Source organism: Limulus polyphemus, unplaced genomic scaffold (assembly GCF_000517525.1).
Source record: "Limulus polyphemus unplaced genomic scaffold, Limulus_polyphemus-2.1.2 Scaffold555, whole genome shotgun sequence".
NCBI lineage: Eukaryota > Metazoa > Arthropoda > Merostomata > Xiphosura > Limulidae > Limulus > Limulus polyphemus.
Window position 1 is genome coordinate 193,548 of NW_013666165.1, and position 22,787 is coordinate 216,334.

The window sequence follows — 22,787 nt, forward strand, 5'->3', positions numbered from 1 at the left end:
ACTTTAATACAAGTTTAACATGACAGCAAATGTACAACGTGTCGACAAGGTTTTGTCATCATCAGGTACCCACCTTGTCGAAACGTTGTACATTTGCTGTCATGTTAAACTTGTATTAAAGTTTTTTTTTCATTACCCATTTAAGCCGTCTCCAGCCATTATTATGCTTAATTAATTGTTCTAAGATTGATCATTTTATACTTTGAAAATATTTCTACCAGAAGAAAGCCAAGAATACATTTCTTGTGAGATTTATTAACAACAATGTTACATAATAACAGGTAAACCTGTATACTTTAGTATTCATATTGAGAACCTGTTTTCCTAGTTAATTAGGCTAAATAAGAATAGAACAAATCTTCAATTACATATTTTTAGTTTCTTTGCACATGTATGTTTCTCATCTTCCATAGATCAGGAAATTTTAATTGTTAACTTACTGCAATAATTTTATTGGTCTGGCACTGATATAAGGAAAAAATTAGGTTATCAGTTATTGATCCTTTTTATTGCTGTAATTGATAATGCACATGGAGTTTTTAGTTTGTTAATGCATAGACTGTTGTGATGTTCACTGCTCAAATTTTTCTAATGATAGTCAGAATAGCTTTCTTTACACAACTCTCACCATGGCCATGTACCATTCCATAAAAGCTACAAGTTTTATTGTCATCAAGTATTCTGAACACTGTTGATTGTAATATGAAACTTGTTAAAAAGTTAAAATAGTGAATGATATTAGATTTGAGTTCTAGTCTGACATATTTGTCTACAAAATGCATGCCAGCATGGTTGTGGTTGACATAGCACACAGTGTGAGGTTCTGTCATTATGATGGAATTCCCCCACCTCCATTTGCACAGCATGTTTTGAAACTGAAAGAATGTTACAAAGTTGTTAGATTTAATTTTGTAAAATAAATTGAATAATTTTATGCTGACATCTTTGTGGTGAAGTCAATAATTATAATATAATGTTTAAGGACAACAAGGGACTTATTGGTCCATCTAGACTGTCCCATCCACTAAACTAAAAGTATTAAATAAATATACACCTTAAAGCCAGCTCTTATAATTCATATAGTGATCAAGCTTTCTCTTAAGCTCACTTAAAATTACTGCCTCCACAACATCCAAAGGTATCCCATTCCAAAGGCCAACAATCCTGTTAGAAAAAAAAAAACTGCCCCAGCTGAAAATAACTCCTACCATGCCAAAATTTATATTTGTCGATCCCTAGTCATACCACTCTCACCATTAAGTAGGAAGAAAAGATGATTCATCAACACTATCAATTCCCTTTACAATCTTAAATACCTCAGTCATATACCTCCCAACTCTTATTTTTCCAACGAAAACAGTTTCAGAGATCTTAACCTCTCCTTGCAAAACAACCCCTCCATCCCAGGCACCATCCTAGTAGCCCTCCTCTGAACCCTTTCCAAAAATTTGATGTCCTTCCTAAGATAAGGAGCCCAAGACTAAGCACAATACTCCAAATGTAGGCTATCAAGAGACCTATAAATTAAATGATAACATCTTTAGGCTTGTATTCAATATTTCTGGAGATACAACCTAAAATCCTGTTTCCCTACAACTAGCAACAATACCCTGCTTGGATGGCTTAAGGGACTGATGAACCACTACACCAAGGTCCCTTTCTTTTGTAACACTGTTAAGGTTATCCCATACAAATTATACTTATAATTAAAATGATAATAACACACATGCTTTATCTTGCATTTATTATAACTTAAACCCATCTACCATTTATTTGCCCAACTAACTAAATGATCTAAATTCTTTTGTACAGCAGCTAGCATCCTCTTTACAGCCAGCAACACCCAATATCTTATTATCATTAGCAAATTTAAGTACTTTTTTGACCATTCCTTCATCTATGTCATTGATATAAATCAAAATGAGCAAAGGTCCTAAGACTGAGCCCTGAGGTACCCTACTTGTGACATTAATCCAGTATGACTGAATTCCATTTATAACAACCCTCTGCTTTCTTTCATCCATTTAGCTAATTTATCCCCCACACCTATACACATATATATATGTTTTGTTTTACAAGCCATCTATGTAGCACATAGGCAAATGCTTTCTGAGAATCCAGATATATATTTAAACCCTTATCCTCACCTACATAAGCAGTAACCTTTTCAAATAATGTCAAAAGATTGGTAAGGCAATATTTTCCCTTAGTGAAACAATGTTTACAAGCCATTAAAATTCTAAACTTTGTTAAATGGCTTTACAAAACATCTTTTATCAGAATTTACAAAACCTTTCCCACAACTGATGTAAGGCTAATAGGCCTATAATTACTAGGACAATTTTTATCACCTCCCTTGAAAAGAGTAGTAACATTAGCCAACTTTTTTTCCAATCCTCTGGCACCTGCTCACTATTGAAGGACTTACAAAAAATAATAGCAAGTGGCTCACATATCCAATCCTTAACCTCCTTCAAAACCACTGGGGAAATGTTATATTCAAATGTATGACGTTTCTATTATAAACTAATGAAAGTTACAGTTACAATTCAAAAGTTAATGTATGTGTGTGTTTAGTTTGCTAAGTGTTTCTAGAACCATTGATGCAAAATATTTTTTTAACCTTCTGATTTATTTTTTATCCATTTTCTGCACTAAATGCACCAAGTAAATACTATTTGTGAATTTTTGTTATAAATACAACAGAAAATAATTCCTGATATATTAAAGTTTAATTTATTTTAGTACCTTACCTGCTCTAATAATAAAATATTGGTATCAGCTGACATGGTTTGAAAACCATTAACTATTGGTGTCGGTCAAGAAAATTTTAATCGGTGTATCCCTAAAACTTTTGCTTTTAATTTTTTTAATTACTGTCACTAATGGTTCCTACTAGATAAAGAATATATAAGTATATATTATAAAATAATTGAATAATACCTTACTCTCTTTAGAAATAATCCAAGAATAATATCACTGCTAATGGTTGAACAAATGCAAAAACAACATAACATGAATGGTTGGTTCATACAATCCAATTACCAGACTAATTATGTTTCTTTCATCCCACCAATTTTAAAACAATAGCTGGCTAAGAGTAATTACACCACTTATTATTTTATTATTCTAGGTAAAAACATTTAGGGGTTTAATGTTTGGTTTGTTTGTTTTTTATGAACCTCATGCATAGTAACTGTTAAGCAAAGCACATAAAAAAATGTCTCTTAATCAAATTATTTTGAAACTTTGCACAATAGCAATATTGGTGTCATCTAGATTTTATATAACAAAGACATACCTTTTGAAGAATAATGTAATCTGATATTCCTTGTTGAAGTATCATCAGATCCAGTTAGAACAACAATAGCGAGATCCATGGTACCAGATAAAACCATAAACGGATCTAAAAATAACAAAAAACACACAAAATTATTATTACACACTTGCACAATCATCATTCAATTTAAATTCACTCCAACATGTCATTATTCGTGAAATGAGGCTAAGAATACTGGGATCAACGTATTAATAAGTATCTTTAAAAATATAAACTAGGATTTATTACTCCACTACACACAAAAATTACTCAATTTAGCCATTATCTCTTTATTAGTTGGATGTTTGTTGATAAAACTGCTGTGGGTTACCACTGCCTCGAGTTCTTCTTTGGATGCTATTCGAGTTATTATTTTCCTGTACTGAAAATATATTTCCGATAGGTACTTACCTCCTCTCACTTATATAGTTATTCTCGTTCAGTGCTGCCCTCTATGTGTAAAAATTTTTTCACATGCTACAAGCCTGGAACTCCTACGTACCCTATGATCCACATGGTTCAACTGCGTCTCGTATGTAAATCATCATACAACAACCCTCCACCAATAGAAGTCCTGATGCATGTGACTCCCCCTATTCGATTCTGCCAAACTATCACTTCAAGATTAAGCAGAAAAGAAAAGCACCAGTTTTCAGTGAGAAGGAAGGGTGGGAAGTGTGAAAAAGGTAAGTACCTATCAGAAATATATTTTTAGTACAGGAAAATAATAATTTCCGATATGGTACATTACCTCTACTCGTATGTAAATCATCATACAACAACCCTCCACCAATAGAAGTCCTGATGCATGTGACTCCCCCTATTCGATTCTGCCAAACTATCACTTCAAGATTAAGCAGAAAAGAAAAGCACCAGTTTTCAGTGAGAAGGAAGGGTGGGAAGTGTGAAAAAAGGTAAGTACCTATCAGAAATATATTTTTAGTACAGGAAAATAATAATTTCCGATATGGTACATTACCTCTACTCGCATGTGTAGCTAGAATTCCACACTGAATAGGCAGAGAAACTGGTGCAAGGGAGGAGGGGGATAATTCATGTAGGGAGGGGAGACAGTGCAATGAGTAATCATGAAACCTTATTTTTGAAAGCCAGCAAGAGCTAGCCAGAGAAGTGGGCAGATGCACAACTCCTGTGCGGGCTTTTTGCATGATAGTCCATGGAATGGGTACATTTTGGATCAAACTATTGAATGAAATATAGTACTAGATGTACTTGGGCAGGGTCCCTGAGAGTGTTCTGTTTCAAGAGTAAATAAAACCAAAATTAACAGTAAAACATTTAATTTCTTGCTTAGAAGTTCATACGTCATTCTGATTTGTAGCCTACAAAGTACATAACTTTTATTGTGTTTCATGGTATGCTCAAGTTTTGCTGATGTCACAACTATACATTGTTTTAGTGTCTACTGATGTACAGACAACACACTACTGTATAGTGGTGCAAATGGTTAAAATAGGTTAAAACAAGTAATAGTCTAGTGGGTTTGTGGAACACTCCTCTTACAATGGGTACTAATTGAGCTAGGCCAATTGGTATGATTGCTTTCCGTTATCCCAACTTAATGTGGATTTTGTGTAATTATACCCCAAAAGGCAACACCAAGCGGCTAGTGGGATCCAAAAATAGAATGGAAGTGAGGAAAGAATTAGTAAAAGAATACATTCACCTGTTACAGGCACAGGGTCAATTGAAGAATGGCCATTGGTGAAAGTCTGTATACTACTAGAGACAAGCCAGCCAGGTGACAGAGATAGTGTGAGACAAAAGATTCTGGGGTAGTGCACATGACATCACTCAGAATCTTCTCAAGCTATTGATGTCACAGAGGAGCTGCCAGAGACTATGTCAGAAGACAAATTTAGTGAGAAGAGACACGAAATCGTCAATGAGTAACCACACCCAAGGAAGAGTAAAAGATATGAATGAGTTAGAGGACGGTAAGTGTGAAGGAAGAAGAGACACTAGTAGATTAGGGATCCTAAGAAAGAAAAGACAGTGTCAAGAACCCCAAAAAAGAGGAAGTAAGAGAGAGATAAAAACGAACAGCCCAGACCAGACACAAGAGTCTGTCTGGAGAAGAATGTTTATAAGTAAGGGAAACTGAGGGAAGTGGAATGGGAGAATGGAAGACCACCTTCCTGAGTATACAAAGCCTTAAAAAAAAAGAAATTGTAGGGGTAGAAAAGAATGTATGAGCAGTGAAAATGGATGCACGTGGAGTTGATAGCATAGAATTCAAAACAATGATGAACACTTGTATGGAGAAGGAAAGAAAATTAAGAGAGGTGATAGAGAGAGAGAGTTTGAGAGTAAAGGCACAAAGAACAACATTAAATTTCCAGTCAGGCAATGTAGTAGGAATGGAAGAAATACAGAATCAGGAAAGGTAAAATTTAGTAGATAGAGCATCCCATTACTTTGCAAAAGAGAAACAGACAAGTCTTAGTTAAATAGCCAAGAAAAGAAAGAGGTGAGTTAATGTAAGGTACATTGATTAGGGAGGGGGGGGATGACAAAGGATAGGCCAATGGTACAAAGCCTATCATGTCTGTAGGTAAACATAACAGGTGGAAGAACAATAGCAATGGAAGAGAAAGAAGGTTACATGTATGGAAAATCAGGATCAAAGAATGATGGATTGGACAATTCCAAATGAGAAAAGGGTAGGTATCACATGTAGGGATGTAAAATGGATGTGAGAGTAGTACAAGAGAAATAATTGTGGGAAGAGGAAGAGAGGGGGTTTAGTCAAGAGGGAACAGGGAACCAAGGTTAGGTGGGCCAGTATTGGTGTGAAGGTGGAAAGGAGGATAAACAAAGAGGAAGAGATAAGGCTAGTCCTGACTGAGAGTATGCACAACCAGGGCTGACTGGTAAGGTACAGACCAGAATGGAAGGGGGATTGATATAGAGTGGAAAGGCAAACAGAGCTAATAAAGGAATACCAAGTTATGAATGAGCCAAACAGAGATCTGTGGATGAAGGACCATTCTGTGGGCTTGAAACAGACCTGTCATGAGAGACAATCCACAATGATGTCCAGAGCACCAGGGTGAATTTAAGGTAATCAAACTCACCCAATTGGAATGAGCTCAAAAGAGGAGATCTAATATTTGGACACACAGAAATGCCAGAGTGGACCTTAACCATAAGATCTACTAGAACAGTGAGAAATGGGGCCATGCCCATTGGTCTGCAAGAACTACCAGAATGCTGATGTGGAGAGAGCTCTTCAAAGCTCCAAGAATCTGAAGTTAGAGAGTCATACAGAGATGCCAAACAGGGAGGATGAAGTAGGTGAGATCATAGGATAAGTGTGCAGAAGTTAGATAGGGATAAACTCAAAATGAGGGAATGAAGACTGATGGTAGTCTGCCTCAACACTTTATTCCAGAGAATCAGAGACACTGCCAAGAAGTTCTTGATAAAGTGGTGGGGCAAAGAGGAAGAGATGGGAAACTGACATGGGAAGGTAGGGTATCTCTACCCAAGAGGTCTCAATAATAAGGAACCAAGTGAATGGTGAAAATGCAGAGGAAGTTGAAGGTGTCATGGAAGAGAAAGAAAGGATCTGAATGTACATTGTAAACTCATTAGGGGAATACTGATATTCCCCCCCATCATGAGATGGAAAGAGGGAAGGATAATAATGAAAGCACAAAGTTGGGAAATGTGGGTATAGGACAGTGGCATTGCCAACAAATATTGCATCCCCATGACTGCAAATTTGACCCCAAGGACTAAATGCCTAAGAAGGGGAGGGGATCAGGACATTAATAAATTAGGTAAGAAACTGTCAGGTGAAGAAGACATGACATAATAATATGAAAATGAATCTGTTATAGAAAGGATGAAACATAAATGGAAATATCACAGGGGTGTGGAATAAACCTAGAAATTATGAGTTGAAGGGTTCTGTAAAAGAGACAGGGAACCCTTACAAAAAATTGTACATACACGAGTAATAAATTCTTCAAAAACATGAAGAGAATTGAACATGATTTTCAGGAGGAAAGGAGATGCTCTAGTCAAAGACAGGAGGTAAAAAAAAAATTCATTTTGTCCTCCTCAACTCCAGATTAAAAAACCTGGGAATGGAATGGTGTGACAGAGATGGAAGAAAGGAGTCCTGGCAGCAACATGGACCTCACCATACACTGGACAATGGATGTCTCGATCTCAACAGGCAAAGAACTTCCTAGATTCTTAGTAACTGTAATTGTGATATTTTTATTCACTTAAGCAGAAAAAAAATTCATGTTAAATTGTGAATTCATACTGAAAGGATGAAAACAAAAACTGTAAAGTCGCCGAGGTGAAATACTTCAAGTCTCAGCAAAAATAAACACATCTTTGTATGACAGTGCTAAGGAAGAGAATGAGGAATTTCATGGGTGAATGTAGAGAGTGCATTTGCACAAGGAGGTGTGTCACAATCCTATAGGTGGAGGGTTTTGCTGCATGGTTTGGCATGCAACTTTCTCAGACAAATTAGCTCAACTTCAAGAGGAAAACAGCTTTCTGTGTAAGAAGGTGAGTGATAATCTCAGAAACTGCAGTTTTAAGCTGCACCAGCTCTCATCAGCCCTTCTATGTCAAGCGTCATACTTGCATCACTATCAAAATTACTTCTCATTAGAATATTATTTCCATTTTCAAACTAAGCATTTTATTATAAGTTGCACAGTTGCTAGGTGAGTAGTTGGGGAATAAAGAAAAAATATAAATATTCAAAGTTCTTGAAAAACATTATTTTATCCCAACATGCAACCACTTTGAAATCTACTCAAGTAACCATGTAGTTTAATGTTTAAAGAATAGATTCATATACAGATATTACTTTTCAAAAACTATCATAAACATTAACTATACTTTCAAAAGCTAACATTATACTAAATATATTTACTTTGGCTAAAGATTATTACAAGTGAAAATGAATGTGGGCTGTAGTAAATACTTGAACAATAAACAATAACATACAATTATATTTATGTATATTTATAAAGACTGCTAGATAGTTATGTTAATTCTGAAATTTTATGGAAAGAGTACGTTAAAATAGCATGAACTTAAACTCACCATATTTTTGGTGATATTTTAATACAACTCTCCAGACAACATAGGTTAGACACAATAAAGTGTTGCACATAAAAGACAAATAAAACTATTGCACAAACAACAATGCAGAAAGGGGTAAATGTGCTTTAGTGCTTACCATGTGCAAGTTTAACTACAAGAGACTATAAAAGAAAGAACTACATGATAATGATTCACTCCTCATGTTTTTGTTAGTCTTCTTACTTTAATTAAATCTTAATTAAATCCAAAATTCCTTTATTATAGTAAAATGAATATTCATCATTTTTTATTGTCATACAGTTACTTATTAACCATTTTGCATTTTCTAACTACACTGTTTTTAGTGAATGAGACATTTTTAGATTATCTCAAATTAAATGCTCTAACCTTAACTACCTTCATGAAAGAGCCCAACATTTTCTATAACTATTTCTGGATAGTATATATATAGCAGTTGATTACCTTATATGTTATAACTTTTATCTCAATACAATTCTTAACAAAACATTTTCAAACAAATTTCAAGATTTTTAGTATCACTATACCTTGTGAACCGATGAAAGGTCCAAATAAAACTTGATCATTGTTATCACGGAGTGTAAAATTATCATTTCCACTTAATGAGACACTCTCAAAAAAAATAAAAACTTCTCCCAATGTAAGTAAGTTAGTATTCACAGGTGAGATGGTTATAGTGCATGTAGTGTCCTTCGGTATTTTAAAATCTATCAAACCAGCAGTTGCGTTTGTACTGTCGTCACAGTTATTAGCTTTTCCTTTAAAGAAAGAATAACATAAGCAATTATTACATTTACACACTTAAAAACTTAATTACACACTGATGGCAAAGCCAATATTATAATTAAAAATACTGAAAATTATTATGAAAAAAACACTGCATATTTAGTATTTTATTAAAACAATTTTGTTCCTAAAACCAAAAACTTAAATTCTGAAAAAAAGTGTGCAGTTAAATCTTTTACATACAAGTAAAATTATTTCAATTATAAGATAACTAAACGTACTAATGTAGGATTTAGTTTGCTGACATATTTGTTGGGCATGCAATTTTTGTTTCATTGAATAATTATTCTTGCTTTTTATTATATGTCAACAGTACAATAAAATTCATAGCTACATAAATTTTCACATTTCTTAAAGCTCCATATCAAGGGTCATTTTAAAGCTATCTTTAAAAAATAAAATCAGTATCTATGAAGCAAAACAACATCTTAAGTTTTATAACTTTTCTTTTAATGTGGTTTACCAATTTCTTTAGATCCTTTGTGTTTTTAGTATCATGTACACAACATTTAAAAATTATTAGCAATGGTTACTGTCTAATAGCAGATTCATTCAGATATTTTATGAAACATTTCACATCAATATTCAATGTTGTTTTCTCAAGAGCAAAACTACACAATGAACTATCTGCACTGTCCACCACGGGGAATCAGATGTTTAGTATTACAAGTTTATGAACTTACTGATGACCTACCATTACTGTTATTTTTCAATTTTACATACATGTGCAAAGAAACCACAAAGACATCCCTTAAAATCATAATTGTACATACTAGGTCTATATATATACAGCAAAAGCAAATATGAAAGTATCTGATCATCGCTTATAGTAGTTGTGAAGCATGTTGATTTTTCAGTTAAACTGGATTATTTATTATTATTAATTTATATTGAGATGTTAATGTTATAAGTATCAATGTGTGTGGTATATTACATATAGTTAACAAGGTACTGACTTGGTGGGTCAGTCATAAGTATACAGACTTACAACAATAAAATCTATGTTCAATTCCCCACAGTGAAATGAGTGCAGACAGCCCATTGTATACCTTTATTCTGGGGGAAAAAAAGTAAACATTCCAGATTCAATACAAAAATAGCCATTTTAAACCTGTCTACTCAGAGAACATGCAAGATCATAACAGGAGAAAAATTTAGTTAAAATAAATAGTGCATTAATCAAAACAAGTTAATTGAGAGTTAGAAATATTAGCTGCTATAAACTAAGATAAGATGCAAAATACCAGGATGTAAAAATCATAGTTTCACAATCTTAAAAAAATGTTTAAATTTTAGCTGTTAATGACATTAGAATATATAATATTCTAGCCTAGAAATGCCAAAAACTTGGGTCATATACTGATGAAACTACAATCAAATCCACGACAAGAAACTTTTACAAAATGATTTTTTGATGTAATCACAAGAAGATGAGCTTGTGTTAAAGAATTTTTCAGAAAGTTTATAATGTGCATGGGGTAGGACGTAACAGGAAAAGCTCATGAAAATTTTATCATTTAGTGAGCCATTTTAAACCAGATTTCCATATTGTTTAGTGAATTACCTTAATCAGGTATAAAAACTTAGCTCCATCGACATCCAATAATAAAACTTGTTAGGTCAACTGCTTAATCTTAGAGAATCAGGGTAGAGCAGAATTTGATTATACATTAATATAAGTTCCTGAACCATAAGATGATAATAATGAAATAATTATTTAAAACACAAAAAATGAAATATAAAGAATAAAAAAGCTTCAATGTCATAAAAAATGAAAAATTATTATAGTGGACAACCAAAGATATGTAAACGTTATGCCAAGTAATTTAAGTGTTTTATGTATGAATTAATATCTTTACATTTGATTCTGAAGATTGAAGGAACAAAGACTGTACCAAAGATATCCAGTGCAAAGTTGACACAAATTGTATAAGGAAGAGTGATAATTAGGGCCTGAAGTGATTGATTAATTAATTCTTGACAGGGGACAAATACATCTAAAACTAGCACAAAAGGTAATGTTTAAATGGGCTTCAATTTATTAAAATTGATGACAAAAAGATTAAATAGCTTTGACTGAATTAATACATAAAAAATTTAATTTATATTTTAAATATAGAATATGAAGTGGAGCAGCCCTTCTCAGGGTTGGGGATTTATAGATATAATGAAAATAATTTTGCTGTGGTGGAAGACGGGAGCATCCTGAGAAAATCCACTTTCACTGATCAGGCACTGAATATTCTAACCTGATCAGCACCTGAATTGTTAAGGGTTAATGGGAGATTATGAAGCTTTTTCGTACTTTTATTTATTTTCCTAAAAAAGGCTATAGCTTGGGATTTGGATGGGTTGGGGGCTACACACCACTTGTAGCGCAAATCTGACACTGGATTGACATAAAATGATGTTAAAACTTTAATATACAGTTGAGTAAAATAAACAGGAACATATATATGTTTAATGGACTCTATTTGAGATGTCCTAAAATGGTGTAGGGTTTCTAAAGTAGATACAAATAATAAAACCGGCCTTTAGCTTGTTTTCTTTTTTCACTTTATATCTAAATACATATTAAGTCAGTGTTCAGATAGATAACTATGACCTTTTTAATTGTTTTACTTTGTTAGTTTTTCCATATCAAGTGACTTTTATTATACTCAAACACATTTTAATACAGAAATTACTTTAATACTATAAGCCTTGATTAAGATAGGACAGATTTGTATGTTTGCTAGTTATAAGTAGAGACTATAAAAAAACTAGCATATTTAGACCCCTAAATGTCACAGTACATGGATTACTAGAAGAACACCAGATAGCAATATCATCTGCATGTTGAGATGCAAGTGTATAGTTTAAGGAAAGAAATGGGATATCATTGACGGAGGCTTTGAACGTGAAGGGCCTAGAGGTCACATTATTGATCTTAACTTCAGCTCTTCTGTTGGTAAGAAAGCTTGATATTCAGTATACAGTAGGGGTGGGTGCATGATTATCAATTAGTTTATGGTTATGCCATACCAAATCAAAGGCTTTTTGGACATCTAGAAAAGTAGCTATAGTTGTATGCTTTCTGTTGTGGCCTGGGATGGCTAGGTAGTTAGGATGCTTGACTCCCAATCTGAGGGTCACCAGTTTGTATCCCCATCCTACCAAACATACTCATCCTTTTAGCCATTTGGGCATTATAATGTGACAATCAATCCAACTATTAGTTGGCAAAAAGTACCCCAAGAGTTGGTGGTGGGTGGTTAAGACTAGCTGCCTTTCCTCTTGTCTTTCACTGCTAAATTAAGGATGGCTAGCTTTGCGCAAAATTCAAAACAAAGCTTTCTGTTGAAATCACAACAGATGGTTTTGGTAAGTCTAATAAGTTGATCAGTGGTTTGTCTGTGTTTTCTGCATGAATTCTGTATGTTGCTAATAATATTGTAGATTTCTAGGTAAGCATTTAACCAGTTCATGATTTATTTCTCCATCAACGTACCAAGGGTGTTTAAAAAAACTGATAGGTCTGTAGCTGCCAGGATTAGTTATTATTTTTCTTGGGAGTAACCTTAATAATAGCTGATTTCCAAATAGATGAGTAATATCCTTATAGTAATGATAAATTAAAATTGTTACTAAGTGGGTTATGATTTCGTTGGATAGGTTTTTTCAGGATAAAATTGTTAATTCCATCCTCTCCTGGGGTTTTGCATTTTATTTTCCTAAGGTTAATTTTGACTTCTGCTAAAATTATAAGGAGGGTATACAAATTTTTAGAACCAGAAATTTGTGATATAGAAACTGGGTAGTTCATTGAAAAAAAGAAATGTGTGGGTTTACACTGTTGAAATGTTGTGCCCAACTAAGTGAGATTTGGGGTTACAAAGGTACTTTCAATATATTGAGCAAAAAGTTCAGACTGTTTGTTATTGGTAGTGGCAGTATGGATACTATATTGAATTTTATTTATGTTGTTCTTGTTTGTGATAGATTTTAATTTCCTCCAGAATTTAGAAGGGTCAGGTTTGGATTTATCTATTGATTGGCAGAAGTTTTCCCTGTTATAATGTTGTTGTAATATAAGGTTCTTAATAAGATTATATTCATTGCATAAATGGAGTGGTTTAAGCATAATGTCACAGGTTCATACAAAGTAGTATCTGAATCATCTGCAGGTATAATTAATTCATGATTTTCAGGAGTAAGTTTCCAGGATCAGAGGTCAGGATTTGTTACTTTGCTAAGGGTAGCTTCTTTGATGGCTTGGGTAATGGCATTGGTTACATCAGAGTCAAAATTATTGATTTCAGTTTGGTTGTTCACGGCAGCGATTTGCCTTGTTTATAGGTTAGGTGGTTCAGAACTTTGTGAATTGTGAAATTGACACATAAAAATGTTAGCATGCTCTGCTAAATAGTAATTGTGAATGAATGAAGAAATACATGTTTAAAAAGAATTGTTACTGCCTTATGGATGACATGATAGAATGCATTAGCAGAGTAGGAGTTCCATGCATAAAACTTGAGAGTCTGGTCTCACCAGGTATGGCCTTGCAATAATTGGATTAGTATATTTGCCAGTTATTTTGTGTGTAAAAGTTTAACATTTGCATTATATAAGCAGTTATTAATAACTTAAATTGCACAATAGAAAAAAAAACAAATAGCTGCAGAATCCAAAGATTACACCTATTATTTTCAGTAAGAATATTGGTCTTTCAATAATGAAAAATTCCAATGCATTTCAGACATTTTTGGCCTTTTCTGATACAAGATATATATTTTTTGGTTTATGTTCTAAGAGATATATTTTCATTTAAAAACATGGAAACTCCAAAATAATGGGATTTCCCGAAATTTTGCGAGATGGCTCAATTTGAGTTATGTTAAATGCTTGCCCAACGATTAGGCCTAGATACCCAGCTATGATTAGCCAATCATGAGATGGTATTCTGAAAACTATTGGTGGTCTTCGTCATGGTGTAACCAATTACCATCCCTCTCCCATATAATGACTTTTCCTCATTTTTCCTTTTCATAATCATAGTTACATTGCCTTTTTTTTTCCTGTTACATTCTTTTTTGGATCATAAACATTTGGTTCTCTTCATTTAAGAAAGTTTTTAACTTTGGGCAATTTTTATGTGATTTGGGTGACTCTTATGCATGATGACTGAATATCTTTTGTGAACACTGGTCTGTCACGGGTAGACTGATTTGTAAATACAAAGTCCTTTTGCAACAACAATGTAGCAATATCTACAATATGTAGGTGATCTCAACAAATACATTCTTTCATTATATATTTTGGTTAACAAAGTAACTAACTAAAGTTTAACTCATCACCACCAAATACATTTTAGAGCTATTTGCATGTTTCCATATGTTACTAATTTGAGGATGTTGCTTATTACAAATGCAAATTCATGAATGAATAATTAACAGCTGTTTTGGGATATGAAAGAACTGATTGCTATAAAGTTAGTAGTAATGTAAATTGTATGACCTATCCATCTCTCCAAATGTGTTTGACATTTTATTGACAAATATGTGTCAGCTAGATGATAATGAGTTATGTGGGATCAAGAATAGATTACAGTGACAGTGATGCAAAAATTTTCTTTCATTATTTATTTTCATTATTAAAGGACTACTTTAAAGGGGAACAAAAAGTTACTGTTATACCATATATGAAATAAAAGTCATTTAAGTGATATGAAAAAATGAAATGTTTAACATAGTAGCTCATAGAATGACTCTAAGCTTTTTTCAAGTGAAAATTTCAGCTCATAGCTCTGTCATCTCTTAACCGATTTAAGATCTAATTACAGTTTTGGACTCAGGAGGTCAAACCCTTTTGATTGATGTATTTGACCATGCCCAAGGCCTCATAAATTTATTTTCTCTAACCCTACCTAAAAGAATTTCAATTTGAGGGTAGGCTGGTAGAGATCTTGATGAGTAATAAAATCGAATTGGGTATATGCACATCCCACACCTGGTATTGCTAGTGCATAAAAATATAGCTAATTAAAAAAAAAAGTTGTCACAGATTAATTTACTCTGATCTTGCCTAAAAGATTTTCACTTGCCACAGCTATTGAAGATTCCCTCGTTTTCTTAAATATGAATTCACGACAAAATAAACTGAGATATGTTGATATCTTTAGTTTCCTTTCAATTTATGTTACATCTGCTATTTAATTCAATGATTTTTCTGATAACTTCCCATTAAATTCAACAAGTATTTTCCCATCATTTTATTATAATTGAAATCAAAACATTCAATGCTCAAATTGAACCATCAGATGAAACCAAAGACAAGTATTGGAATTTTAGAATTCTGATGAAGGGAGCAGACCCCTAGAACCACCCATGCCTCCACTATAGAGTACATTTTACAATGAGTTATAGAATTGGCCCCTAAAACTGCTTGTGGCCCCATAAAAATACATGTCTTGGGGACCCAGCCCGGGTCCCTAAAAAAATTAAGCGCGAGCCCTGTAAGTGGTTAGAAAAAAATGAAATGGTGTGACTTGTATTTTTTATTTCATGAAATACAAGTTCACAACAAAATAACTTACTCTGATCTTACATTAATCTCTAGTTTCCTTTCAATTTATATAACATCCACCATTTAATTCAGTGATTTTTCTGAAAATCTCCACTATAGAGTACATTTTACAATAAGCTATAGGGTTGGCTCCTAAAACTGCTTGTGGGTCCCTAAAAATGTATGTTTTTGGGCCAAGCTGTCTCCCTAAGAAAATTTAAGTGTGAGCCCTGTACTGGATTTTATTTCATCATAAACTGAAAATATTCCAAAAAAATCTAACTGATATTTAGGTTTATAAACACTCAATAGTTATCATGCTTTATATTTAAAATGTTTAAGAAATACTTTCATTCACATGTGATCATGTTTTGGGAAAACAAAGATGCAAAGAAATAATTTCTAATTCTAACCTAAATGTCACATTAGGAATAATACAGATGGCTTAGATCCAAAAATCCATAATGGTTACAGAAAAATAATTAGATTTAGCATTTCAACAGTAATAATTTAACATATAGCATGTTAATTTCTTCAAGCTCAAATTACTGCTTTTTTGATAGGATTAATATGCATGTCCTATGTGAATATGTTAACAACAACATAGGAGCACAGATGCTTTTATCAAGCAGACCTACCTATCTTTGTAAGAAATCTATACACCCACTTATCAACTTTCACTATTCCCAAAACTACACATACTATCAGCAGGATACCTATAAACAGAATATAAAGGGAATACACTACATGTTACCTAAATCAAAGAAGTATAATGAACAGAATTACACCCACTTACCAACTTTCACCATTCCCAAAACCACACATACTATCAGCAGGACACCTAAAAATAGAATATAAAGGGAATACACTACATGTTACGTAAATCAATGAAATGTAATGAACAGAATTATTCTACATGTTATTCAAAGCTAACTAATTTACTTCAAACTCATTCAGTGATAAAACTTAGGACTAATCTAACATCAACAGAAATTGTATGGTCAATGCAAATCAAATACATATACTTCAATGAAATTACTGTTGTATCATTAAGACCTTCAGGCTCTCTTAAAGCCTCTGCATTTACACTAAAAGTTTTGGAGAAAAACTTGAATTCTGTAGTCTCTGGGATACAATTTGTTCATGGTTTGTTCCATATAATTTTTAACAATGCTAGAGCACTTACTGTAAATGTTAAAATAATTCAGAACACGTTCCTGAATATAACGAATATACAACAGAGTCAAACAATATTATTGTTATTATATACAATATTTTCTGAGCTCAACTAGATTAAATGTCAATGTACCGATTCATAATATTCATCTTTTTTTCAAGTGTTGTTAAACAATTTCATTAATGTATATCTAGCTTAACGAAAATCATTACATCAATTGAAAAACATATTAACTGTGTTTACATTCTACAGATATCAAAATTTAATTATTTCATTCTCTTAAAAAAAAAAAATCCTGAGAATTTCTAGACTGGTGGTTCCAAACCTGAGGTTGTGGCAGACTCTGGTAGGATTATGGACAAACATTCATAAGTAGAAAACAAAACTGAATGGGTCAGTTGCAACACATTTTTGAACAGATGTGCCATGAGATTCTGGTTGTATGAATAGGGGTTGGCATTGAAAACAAATTTGGGAACAGCTGTCCTAGACCCATCTTTGGCTTACTTTAGTAAAAATAAAAATCCTCCACATTGACTACAACCAAGATTTAACAATTCCAGTATTAAGTACACAATTTAATATCATGTTTATTAAATAAAAAGTGTTAAACTCACATGTTACAGATGCACTGTTCATTTTTTTTTTCACCTGGGTAGTCCACGAGTAATTCCACTAAATCAATCTTATATTTACCTAAAAACAGAAAACAACTAAGATTTCTAACAGACAAAAACAAAACTAATCACTATTTTAAGTTCCAAGACATTCCTTTTGCTTAATTAGTCAATTTACAGAAAAACTCAAACATTTCCATTTAAAATTAGTAAAAAAACATGTTTCACTAACGCAGTGTATACTGCGGATTATTTAAACCACAATAATATTTCAAATTCAAGTGTTCTTCATCCCGTGAAATACCTAACTCAATGTATTTTTACCCGACTCATTGAGTGTGCTTACTCACACTAAAACTAATTTAAAATTGTTATTGTTCTTATAGTTATACTTAAATAATAAAGAAACAACATTTTGGATCAGAAATAAAGTTAAAATGGAATACTTTTACAATATAATTAGCTAAAAAATGCTGAATGGGAGAGGGTAATTAATTCATGTATAGAAGTTATTAGTGCTAGCTCTAGCGTTGTTCAGTTCCCTTCGCGCAACTTACATTAACTATAGCATAAATTGAAAGTGTGTGTATAAATTAACTACAAGTACAATAGTAAATTAAATTCCTAAATAGCTGTTAGTTACTGGTAGGAAATATTAATGCGGTTCATACAACTACAAGAAACCAGCAGGGTCCTTTTAATAGTTTTATATAATCTCATCGCATTTTCAATTTCATGACACTTACTAGCATGGTTTTGGTTTTGGTTCTGGCTCTATTCCGAATAATATGGATACGTCACGCGACTTGGAAAATCGCACCTCTTTTATTTTCATTTGAAACTACATAAATACATATGGATAAAAAGTTGTCAAATATCCATTTTTGAATAAACTCTATAAAGCAGCCCCCCCCCCCAGTGGCACAGCGGTATGTCTGCGGACTTACAACGCTAGAAACCGGGTTTCGATACCCGTGGTAGGCAGAGTACAGATAGCCCATTATCTTAAGCTGAATCCCCAAAAGAGTGAATTGTTCTGTCAACAGGTGTCCCGGGATGGCCAGGTGGTTAGGGCGCTCGACTCGCAATCTGAGGGTCGTGGGTTCGAATCCCCGTCCCACCAAACATGCTCGCCCTTTCAGCCGTGGGGTCGGTATAATGTGACGGTCAATCCCACTATTCGTTGGTGAAAGAGTAGCACAAGAGTTGGCGGTGGGTGGTGATGACTAGCTGCCTTCCCTTTAGTCTTACACTGCTAAATTAGGGACGGCTAGCGCAGATAGCCCTCGTTTAGCTTTGCGCGAAATTCAAAACAAACAAACAACAGGTTGGTTTCCTGGGGCTCGTGTCCAACATAGAAGAACGCCTACAGATCCATAAAAATCATGCAGGTAAGAGGATTTCTTAGACTGTACGTTGTTTTGTACGTAACGTGAACTAGAATTCGAACTATTTTCACCAAATAATTTAAAATAATCCGCCCCACGTTACAACAACATATTAGAATACCCGAAGTCCTTAGTTCCTTGTTTACGTGATAGTTATATATATGTGTATAATGAACTAAAAATATTTATATTCTTACTGCTATTGATTTAACCTGCAGTACGGTGTGAACTTTTATGAAAAATACCTGATCCCGTAAATTTGTCCCATTGTTTCACTAGCGTTTGGCGTTCAATATATAATAACCTTAGATTTACACGTTTAACTTATTACAGTTGAGTAGTACTAGAAATACATAATACACCCGATGATAGCCATAGTACAAATGAGGCAACAGTGTCTAGATTTTAGTGATAAAACCTTATTACAAAATTTAATAATTAATACATAAAGTAGTCACTTTGACCGCAACCCATGCTCTAGCCATAAATGTTTTATATTTACTTTTTTGTTGTTGAATTTCGCGCAAAGCTATCCGAAGTATTGGCCTAGAAGTAAAGCAGCTAGTCAACAACACCCACCGTTAACTTTTAGACCACTCTTTTACGAAAGAATAGTCACATTATAACGTCCCCAAGACTGAAAGGGCGAGTATGCTCGGTGGTGGAATTCGAACCCATGTTCAGCAGGTTACGAGTCGAGCTCCCTAACCATATACAAGTAATGTCTTCTACTCGTACTATCATATGTATGTTGAAAATAATAATAATAATTAATACCATGACATCATTAAACCAAATTTCAGAAGCTACGTCAATGTAACGAACTGGTTAAGAACTATTTATGAAATTAAAAATAAATAAGGAAAGTTTAAATTATCTACGTCTATTAATGTTTTCACAAATTTAAAAGTTTAATTCTTGAAAATTATTTCAACTATATGATTATTTTAATATCTTGTAATAGTAACAGTTTTGGGCGAAAGTATGTTGTTTTTGGACCACTTTATCTTCTACATGATAGATAAATGTTATTATATAGATATATATATTTATTTTTTAAAAATTGGCCAAACTTCAAAGGCTAGTAGTACTACTACTACTACTACTAGTAATGCTTAGTTCTCTTCCCTATAATTTGTATAAACTATGACAGTATTCTTAGAATGCGAATTGTGCACTTCAAAAAAATAATAACAGATTTAAAGCTACAAATTTAACTTTATAATATACACCACATCTGGATTTGGTAATTTATATAAATATTTTTTACCTTGAGGAAAGTGTGTATATAAACTAACTGTAATAGCAATTTAAGTTACTAGATAGCTATTACTTACGAGTAAGACCTATTAACTATTAACACATTACTTACGAGTAAGACCTATTAACTATTAACACATTACTTACGAGTAGGAAATATTTACCCACTTCGCACTAGAACTCAGAGGGGTTTTGATATAAAATCTCGACGTCCCTACTTCAATGTACAGTTACGGTTTTGGTTCTGTTCTGAATAATAAGGACAAGTCATATGACTTAAATAATCGAAACCTTTATGTCAAACTGCACAAATAAGTAATTTTATTTATATTTAATACATAAAAATTAAGAACATAATATGTTAACAACAAATAACAAAATAAAATTAACAAGTGTATATTATATTCACCAGTAGTGTGTTAATGGTGTATTAGTATACTATACATTCCTAATTCCTGCTTACCTGATGACTATATACATATAATATAAACCAATAACAAAATATTTATAATTCTTACTTTAAACTACAGTCTAGCGCTTGTTTTTGGCGTTCGATATGTTGTAACGTTAGATTTACACGCTTTATTTATTACAGTTGAGAAGCACTAGAAACAGATAACAAAACACATGCATCAACAATGTGTAGTTCCATAGAGTATAACTTCTTACAATTACAAAAGGCCCAGCATGGCCAGGTGGTCAGGGCGCTCGACTCGCAATCTGAGGGTCGCGGGTTCGAATCCCCGTCCCACCAAACATACTCGCCCTTTCAGCCGTGGGGGCGTTATAATATGACGGTCAATCCCACTATTCGTTGGTGAAAGAATAGCCCAAGAGTTGGCGGTGGGTGGTGATGACTATCTGCTTTATACTGCTAAATTAGGGACGGCTAGCGCAGATAGCCCTCGTATATCTTTGCGCAAAATTCATAATAAACCAAACAATTACAAAACTTAGAACATGAAAACGTCTTTTTTGACTGTAACCCATACTTAAGTCTTAGGTGTTATATACCGTATTTTTCGGAATATAAGACGCACCCTTATTTTGAAGACAAAGTTTTGGGGGGAAAAAGCTACAGTCGCATTTGAAAGATTTTTATTGAATAAAAATTCAATTTGATACTTTAAAAATTAGTATATATTGTTCTAAACACAAAAGAGCTCAAAATATCAAATTAAGAAAATACTGTAAATAAAAAAAAAGGTTTACTGTTATTTAGTTTGGTTCAAAATCTACAAAATCTTCATTTCTTTCACTGTAATTTATTTTTTTATTATTTAGGGAGCATTATAAATAGTTATGTTTTTAAAAGAAAAAAACTGTTATTGTTATAAATAACACATTCAATTGAAGTAAACTATGTATGCCTATCTAAATATATTTACACATGGCTTGTGTATATACATATATATATTATTCATGCCTTCGGTGTATAGGACGCAAGCAGATTTTAACATCAAATTTTGGGGTAAAAAAGTGCGTCTTATACACCGAAAAATACGGTATATACACATATATACACGAGTAATGTATTTTACTCGTACTGTCATACGTATATTTAAATTGATAATAATAATTAATATCGAGACATGATTAAACCAAATTTGAAAACAATTTCAGAAACTACGGAAATGTAACACATTTCATTATCTGCAGAGGTTTCGCTAGACGCTGGATACGGGCTCGATTCTATTTGACATTGCCCCGAATCCGTTTGTTTCTTATGAATTTCGCGTAAAGCTACACGAGAGCTATTTGCGCTAGCCATCCCTAATTTAGCAGTGTAAGACTAGAGGGAAGGCAGCTAGTCATCACCACCCACCGCCAACTCTTGGGCTACTTTTTTACCAACGAATAGTGAGATTGACCGTCATATTATAACTCCCCCACGGCTGAAAGGGCGAGCATGTTTTGTGTGACGGGGATTCGAACCCGCGACCCGCTGATTGCGAGTCGAGCGCCCTAACCACCTGGCCATGCCGGCCGCCCCAAATCCATTTGTTGCTCTTGAAAAACCATAATAGAAAACCATGATCGATATCATACCGAAACGACGAAAATTCCTGCGAGTTCTGCGCCCGAGCCCCGAATCTTTTAAGTACCTAGTGACACCTCTGATCATCTGTAAAGATAATAAAATGGAATATAAAAACAAATAATAAAATACAATCAAATATGCATTTAATATTCACCAGTACCGCATTAATGACAATGTCCCTAGTTATTTGCTTGTTTCATGATTATACACATGCGTATCACGGATGCATATATATAATTATGCTTCTTACTGCTACTCTAGCTTTTCGCGTGAAAAGTGAAAAACAAAACTTCATTGTTACTGTTTTCTGTAAAGATTATGATCAAACATTTAAAAATAGTTCTCATCGTGGTACTTTAAAAAAATAATATTTCCCAGCCCGGATTCGAACCTCTACTAGAGGTATATTTAACTAACTATTATAACTATAGCATGAAATCAGCATAAATTCATTAGAAAACCTATTGCGAGATATTATGCCCAATTTATGAAATGTGGTATCACAGGTAGGATGTCAATAAACTTATCGGGCTTTAGC

General features: G+C 33.3%; 1 protein-coding gene across 9 annotated transcripts in view; it reads right to left on the reverse strand.

Moving 5' to 3' along the window:
* LOC106459082 overlaps positions 1-20,430 on the reverse strand; it is an 86,978-nt gene extending 66,548 nt beyond the window's left edge. The window contains exons 1-5 of one of the 9 annotated variants that reach the window (XM_022385488.1): positions 20,356-20,430; positions 17,561-17,639; positions 16,563-16,607; positions 8,965-9,195; positions 3,302-3,406 (exon numbers count right to left, since the gene is read on the reverse strand). In XM_022385488.1, the coding sequence (XP_022241196.1) occupies positions 3,302-3,406; positions 8,965-9,195; positions 16,563-16,607; positions 17,561-17,582 (403 nt within the window). In that variant the 5' untranslated portion in view covers positions 17,583-17,639; positions 20,356-20,430. The other 8 variants (XM_022385480.1, XM_022385486.1, XM_022385482.1 and 5 more) reach the window with 8 other exon arrangements.
* Positions 20,431-22,787: the final 2,357 nt, after the last annotated feature.